The sequence below is a fragment of the Salvelinus sp. IW2-2015 genome, linkage group LG23 (assembly GCF_002910315.2).
Source record: "Salvelinus sp. IW2-2015 linkage group LG23, ASM291031v2, whole genome shotgun sequence".
Lineage (NCBI taxonomy): Eukaryota > Metazoa > Chordata > Actinopteri > Salmoniformes > Salmonidae > Salvelinus > Salvelinus sp. IW2-2015.
Genome location: NC_036863.1, coordinates 19,125,966 through 19,133,577, shown reverse-complemented (window position 1 = coordinate 19,133,577; position 7,612 = coordinate 19,125,966). Strand labels below are relative to the sequence as shown.

Here is a 7,612-nt window from a genome sequence, read left to right as displayed (position 1 = left end):
CGCTTTCCATCTTGCTCTTACTAGCTAAACCTTGGCGTAAACTAAAACCTGCGAGCTCTCTAAATTGAAAACAAACGTTGTGAATAGACATTTATGGCTGAATATTTACTGCCCACGGTAAGGGCTGCTTGAGTCTCTTTTCGAAAGATTAACATAAATGAGGGGGGAAAGCAGTGGGCCTAAACCCACTTATTTGCTTCGCCCAGTGATATGGACTAAACCAAAATATACTCTCCTGTAAATGTAATAGAACTCACCCCGGAAAGATACGGTTAGTTGAAAATGTACAAATCAATTATAGCGACCGGAAGATATCAGCGGTTCAGTCCGGATAAGAGAAAACAAACAAACTGCATCTTATCCCCCAAAGAGACCGTCCTGGCTCAGACGTTGCTCAGTTCTTTGAGAAAAGTGTACACTTCTTCCGGTGTGTTGAAGAGATGGCTTCGGCCTTTGTACTGAACTTTCATCCGCGCAGGGTGGATGAGGTAGCCGATGATGTTCTTCTCCTTCAGTGCTTTGGCGGCAGGTCTGAACTGCTTGCGACGTCTTGCGAGATCCGCGCTCATATCCGGGAAAAGGCTGACCCTCTTACCATCAATGGTTATGTCCCCTTTGGCTCTTGCGAGTTGCAGTACCTTCTCTCTGTCTTGGAAACGGAGGAACCTGATCAGGACGGCCCGTGGGGGCTCATCTGGCCGGGGTTTCGRCGCTGATGTTCTGTGGGCGCGTTCGATTTCCAGTGGCTTGGTGAAGTTGATTGTGCCTAGGRCATCCGGGATCCATTGAGTGAARAAACGGACCGGGTCACGGCCCTCGCTGTCCTCTTTCAATCCCACCACACGGATATTACTACGTCTGCTCTGGTTCTCCATCTGATCTACCTTGTTTTTGAGGTAGGCATTGTCCTTTGCAGTTGTATCAAGACCTGGTCATGTCGAGCGATGGTGTCTTCAACTGTGCTAATGCGCAACTCTGCCTCAGTCGTTCTCAAAAGGAGATCATTCATGGAGGATTTCAGGTCGTCGATGGAAGAATGGAGTTCAGCCGTTCTCTTATCGATTTTCATAGAAAGACCTTTGTTACCRTCCTGAATTTCCCGGAGGAGAGTAGCCAGCATGTCGGCAGGCTCGCAAGAGGCCGAGAGCAACAGTCTGGAACTGTCGTTTGAGTTATGAGGGCTAATGCTAATCTTGCTAGCGTTATCGTTATCTTGGGAATCAACAACGTTTTGGTCGTCCTTCTTGCSTCTCKKTCGGCGGTCCATGGCTCTTTGGGAAGGTAAGTACTTGACAATWKATCAKCCGATGTTAGAATATTGTTTCAACGTTGTTATTTAGGTAATAATAGAATAACTTTGAAGAGCTCGGTTTGTCAACGTCTGCTCAGCTCCGCGGCATCACGTGCTCCCTACTTTGGCTACTTTGAAGAATATCAAATGTATACTATATTTTGATTTGTTTAACACTTTTTTGGTTACTTCATGATTCCATATGTGTTATTTCATAGTTTTGATGTCTTCACTATTATTCTACAATGCAGAAAATAGTAAAAAGAAAGAAAAACGTTTGAATGAGTAGGTGTGTCCAAACCTTTGACTGGTACTGTATATAAAGTGTAATATTGGGATGCACACTCTAAACTAAATACATTTCAGYTCTATATCTGACATGGTACAGTTGTCTTCTTTTTTGTAAGCCCATAAGGTGTATACTTTTGTTTCAAAGTAGATTTGTTTAAGACTACCAAGAAACACTCTGTGTCACCCTGATTTAGCCCACTGCAATAAAAGGTTAATGAGTAATTAAGTGATGCAGTGACAGTGAGTGAGTGGAAGACAATAGCAGAGCTGTCTATCTTGGTAATCAAATTATCGATGGTGTGAAACTCAGTCAAGCAGCTGACGGACATTAATACTCTTAGTATCAATCTCAGAGAAATTCAACCACTTCCAGTCCAAACCAAAATAGCATAAATACATGTGTGTGCATGCACATGTTTCAGTGTGTGCGTGTGTTAGCTAACTCACAGTGGACAATGAGCTGCATGTCTCCCATGACCTCCTCGTAAGTGTCCAGATCCAGAGAGCGGCACTGGTAGACCCCGCTGTCCCCACGCGTCACCTCTCTCAGCACCAATGTGTCATCGCTGGCCTCCAACGCTGTCTCCTGCTCCTGAGAGGGGACAACATCAGGTTTACACTGTCATATTACAGGATCTACATTTAGGCTAATAAATCTTTGATTTTGGGATGAACTATCCCTTTAAGTCACACCCAAACAACAGCTGAATTAGTCTGGTTACTATGAGCTACATAAACCCTTTAACATGTTGCTGTGACCATCTAAATGACCAAACCATGCCTCTATCCACATCCCAGTCTTGAGACCCAACAGGGGAACCCCCCAAATGTGTTGTTGTGGTCAAATGAACACACGGGAATGAGAACTATTCCATCCTGAGAATGTTGATCTCCAGTCAGCCACAGACCTTGAAAGGGTCCAAAGATTTATCCCAGAGCCACAGGGTCAGACATGATGCGATCCTGTTCACAAGGCATACACTTCTACTCCAAGGCCTGAGTCTGCATATAAAAAAACCTTCACAGAAAAGAGGGCCATTCTTACTTGTTCTCGGTTGAACGTGAAGGGCGGTGGGGGGTTGCCATCGCCTTGGCAACGGATCTCCACAGTATCCCCCTCTTTGACCAGGCCCTGGGGGGATTCCTTCCAGAGCTCAACAACGGTTGTGGGGTCTGCGGGACAAAACCCATAAATCAACGTGGCTATGCAATGCCTGGTGAAGTCACTAGGCTAATCCGCTTTACAAGCCAGTCATTTACAACAGCAGAGTTTGTGTTTTGTCATTGCTGTCATGGTATGCAAAATTGGTTCAAACAACACTAGATATATTGAGAAAATATTGTGGCCTAAATTGAAGAGCGCCAAAGATGGGTGGGGTTGGGTTACATTAGTTGGCCTACTACTTTGACAGCCCAGAAGCTGTTGACTTGTTTGAGGTAGGCTGATATAATTTCATAGGCTTTAACTTGGGTGTTGTAGAGAGAAACATCAGTGACCACCCTACTAGTTTCATGGTAGGGACTGTCATAAAAAAAATTGGAGAGCACCATTAACACACTGAAGTAGCATTAGCTCTAGTTAGCATTACATTCAATTGATAATTTTTTATTTAACCTTTATTTAACTAGGCAAGTCAGTTAAGAACAAATTCTTATTTACAATGATGTGCCTTGTTCAGGGGCAGAACGACAGATTTTTACCTTGTCAGCTCGGGGATTTAATCGAGCAACCTTTCGGTTACTGGCCCAACGCTCTAACCACTAGGTTACCTGCTGCCCGAATGCATGCTGAGTCAGCATAAGTTGTGTGGTTAGAAATAGCATGCCTGGGGTATAAGATATGGAGTTAGTTGGGTCCTTACAGTGCACAGTGATGTTGATGCCCTTGGACTCAGCCGTCCTCACAGCTCCTGGGACGTAGTAGCTGACCTCACAGGAGAACAGGACATCCTTGTCCTCTTTGGCAACTTTATATTGCAGCTCACTCTGAACTGTGTAGAAGCCATTGGACTCACGGGTCACCAGAATTACCACGTTGATCTCTGGGAGGGGTGAGAAAACACTGATTTAGCTACCATTACAGGCTGGTAGATAGAGGATATCCGGAAACAATTCTTCATGTAACGACAACATGTAGTATTTCAGTGACAGTTGTGAGTATCACCACATGGAGTCAAAACAAGATAATTGCTTGACTAGTTCTTCTCCAATAGTCCATTAGTGAGAGTGGCAGTGAAGATGTTAAAACTGCTCTAAGATCTGTTCTCTTGTATTGGTATTCCTGCTACTCACGGCCATGTGTTGGGGTCAGTGGGCTGATGCCACGGTACCAGGTGATGTTGGGTCTGGGGAAGCCATTCCTTGCCTCACACGATGCAATCTGTACACACACAGAGAATAAGATTGCTTGTTCAATGGTGCTTTCATGGACTGAGAGCTAAAGTGAGATGTACTCAAGTGGACTGCCTAATGCCTACCCTTGATGGCAGCTCGTTGGTCACAGAGATTCCAGCATGGACACCTTCAATTACTGGGGCCATTGGAGGATCTGGAATAAAATATAAAATGGCATTATCAATGCAAACAAGCATTCTATCAATAACCACTGAAACACATGGTAATGGGCAGAGCATGTACTCATACTGTATGTGCTGTAACCAAATCCTCTATCATTGGGATAACAAGAAATTGACACAGACAGATGAGTTGGGGCTCCTGTGTGGCTTTCAACGCCAAGGTTGAGGGTTAAATTCCCAAAGAGGACAAGTAGGAGAAAGAAGTATGAAAATGTATGCACTCACTACTGTAAGTCTCTCTGGATAAGAGCTTCTGCTAAATGACTCAAATGTCAAATGGTCAGTAGAGAGAGGAATTGGATCAAGCACAAACAGATCTGGACCCCCCCAGACTAGGAAGAGATTGATGCTCCAATGTCTTACCGAACACCCTGAGGTGGGTCTTGCCTTCTCCGTTGCCTGCAGCCATGCCGTTGACCTGGCAGAAGAACTCCCTCTCGTCAGTCAGCTGGACACCCTGGATGGTCAACAGCACACCCTCCTTGTCCCCGACGTTGGACACCGTGATGCGGCCTGTGAAGTCTGTACCATCGTCCACTATCTGCTGTGCATTGTCACCGTAGTAGATCCGCTCCCGGCTACTGCTACTGGGATTCCTCTGTAGGGAAGGAGATAAAAATAATAATAATAATTTGGGTGGTGCTGATATTGGTCCTGTTATACACTTGTACAAGCGAAAGGGCCACCAGGCATAGGTTGAGTTAATTTCGTTCAATTTAGAAGATGAACTAGGTTGAATGTCAAAAACACCATTGAAACAAATTGGTGTGTGTGTGTGAGATACATAGAAAGAGAGAGATAGACTGAGTGGGTGGCTGGGTGAGTCAGGAGGGGGTGCAGATAATGGTCCAGAAGTACTCACCACAAACCACTGGATCATGAACGCTCTGGGCTGCTCACTGAAGACGTACTGGCAGGGGATGCCTGCTGAGTCGCCCAGGTACACCTCCACACTCTCCTCCATGGTCATGTCCACCTTGGCCCAGGCTGCAAAGAGCAAACACAACACCCCAGTCAGTATCTTGTCTCATCAAGCACCACAACAACATGTCTGGCAGGCAAAAAGCAGGCTTTGAATATTCATGTTTTAGCATTCAGTTCAATGTTTTATCTCCAAAAAAGTGATTTCAAAATACTATTATTTATTGCCACTATTGTGCCATACTATAATGACACACAGGCACAGTGTGGGGGCCAGAATGTTTACTCTATTGCAAACTGATGGATCATCTATGGATCAGTGGGACCAGTGTTTTAACCGCTCTAACAGTGTGAGAACTAGACTATGTGGCTGGCTAGCAGAGGGGAGAGATGTTACAATGTGTGGAATGTGTGAAGCAGGGCCCACCCTGGTCCCTCCAGCAGCACTGGGCAGTGTCCAGCACTTAAGCGAGTCAGCCACCAGCACAGAGAAAAGGCTTGTTTTACACACAGATTGAAGAATTACTGCAATGTTCCCTGTTAACCTGCAACAGAGCCAACAAACTAGCCTAAAACTGTCCCATCAGAATCGTCATGGGAACCACCAGACACAAGACAGAGCCTGTTTGACCTATAATAGTGTTATAAAGACAACTGTTTTTATAGGATGTGGAATCTAGCACTATTCTTGCCAGATCTGGGAAGTTCTGTCTAGGGTCACACAGCTACCCAAAGAAAAGTTCTATGGGTTGCTATTGCAGGGTTTTGTAATTTTAAGTAACAATGAAATACGCAATAGTAATTGAATTGTGTTATAATCATGTTTCACACTCACGTCTGGTTTGAAGGTCACTTAAAAAATTAGCTGGTAATGTTGCTCTCAAGCTTCTTCCCACTAAATTGGAGCTGAGCCACACTCTCTCTGAGACAGGCTTAAAATACGTGTTGTTTTTGTTTACCACATTGTTATTGTGTTCTCCAGTAGGTAGCCTCCACCCAGATCTCTATCTACAGTAATACCCTGTCTGAGCCAGACAGACGGAGACATGCCCCAAATGAAGCCTCCCATTCATGGTGGAGAGATATCCTTGGTGCAACAGCAATCCAACAGACTGACTTGTCAGATATGACCCCTGCTCTGTCCTCTCCCTCTCTACCCCTTACATCCCCCTCTTTCTGGCTCAAAGACATATATCTAGCCTGATCCTAGTCCACTGGGGCCCCCATGCCCCCTCTACACCCCCTCTTCTTCTAATTCTTCTCTCTCTCCATCTCAACCCTACCTCCCCCTCCCCCGACCCTCTCTTGCCATCATCTTCACTTCAGCATGGAGAGAGGTATAGAGACTTGAGAGAGGCTTCCTGTTAATTGGTAATGTGGGAGATGGGGGCTGGTGCTGGTGGGGTGCCGTGAAGAGCAGACATTGGCAGGGGTTAGAGGGTGAAGTTGGTACAGAGTAGTCTGCTTCTCACCACATAAGAGTAGGAATGCCAATGTCAAAGACTAGGGGGGCTAGGGGGGTCCTGGGTGAGCAAGAGCGAATGGAATTGGAATTGGCCTCATTCATTGTTTGTATGGTGTGTGGGCAGGGGGTGTGTTGCGGGGGCGTATGTGTCTGAGTATGTCTGTCTGTGTCCAGGCCCATAAGCCACAGAATTTTGAAGATTTGCACTTTCTGGAAGTATTTTCAAACTTGTTTTGTATATTCAGATCTGTCCTTATAGATCACGCACACACACCCCTTATTAAACTCACAGTCACATCCCGGTGATCCTATTGAGCTCTCCCACCAGCATTGTCAGCCTGCTTTTCCTTGACTACCCCTTCTTTATCCCATCCACAGCGCAATGCAACCAGTCTGCTCTTTGTGGCCCTGCTTGGTGGGGCTTTGCACTGTGTCCATTCTCTGTCTCTCCTCTGGTCTCTCTCTCTCTGTTCTTTGCTATGAGCTGTGAGGCTCAAGGCTGTGTTCAGCCAGCCATGGCCCTAAGACGCACATGCCAATGTTCTCTTCAGAATGTATTTTTCCATCTAAGAGGTTAGAGGGAGTTTGTCATGTACCACCAAGGTTGTTTGCTGTTTATCTCCTGAACTGTGGTGGTTTAGCTCATGATGGAACAGGAGCGGAGAGGGCGAAGTTGACGTAAAAGATTGTGTCTCTTGGGACTAATCCGGTTAACATGGGGACAGAATATCTACTCATCTGGAGATTTGACTCCAAAGCCAACACGGGCTGCCTTATCTACAGACACACCAGCAGAATACCTGACCTATAGACATGGGGCATCACAGCTCCCCAGCCAGAGTGTTATCCCTGTTAACACAGAGTCTGCTGGGTGACGAACACTCCACCAGTCTGGAAACCGCCACAGGATATTCGGACGTGTTGACAGGGCCCGTAATGAGGTAATGAGGCCCAAAACGGCTAGGCTGTCACAGAGGCGGGTGTATATGTGTGTGTGTGTGTTTGTGTGTGTATATGTGTATATGTGTGTGTGTGTTTGTGTGTGTGTGTTTGTGTTTGTGTTTGTGT

The 7,612-nt window shown here is 45.8% G+C and overlaps 1 protein-coding gene across 2 annotated transcripts in view; it reads right to left on the bottom strand.

Moving 5' to 3' along the window:
• Positions 1 to 7,612, bottom strand: part of LOC111951112 (cell surface glycoprotein MUC18-like) — a 94,741-nt gene that overhangs the window by 18,776 nt on the left and 68,353 nt on the right. For both annotated transcript variants that reach the window (XM_023969134.2, XM_023969133.2), the window contains exons 2-8: positions 5,021 to 5,145; positions 4,522 to 4,756; positions 4,060 to 4,130; positions 3,875 to 3,962; positions 3,445 to 3,624; positions 2,628 to 2,755; positions 2,030 to 2,174 (exon numbers count right to left, since the gene is read on the bottom strand). In XM_023969134.2, the coding sequence (XP_023824902.1) occupies positions 2,030 to 2,174; positions 2,628 to 2,755; positions 3,445 to 3,624; positions 3,875 to 3,962; positions 4,060 to 4,130; positions 4,522 to 4,756; positions 5,021 to 5,145 (972 nt within the window). The remainder of the gene's footprint in view (positions 1 to 2,029; positions 2,175 to 2,627; positions 2,756 to 3,444; positions 3,625 to 3,874; positions 3,963 to 4,059; positions 4,131 to 4,521; positions 4,757 to 5,020; positions 5,146 to 7,612) is intronic.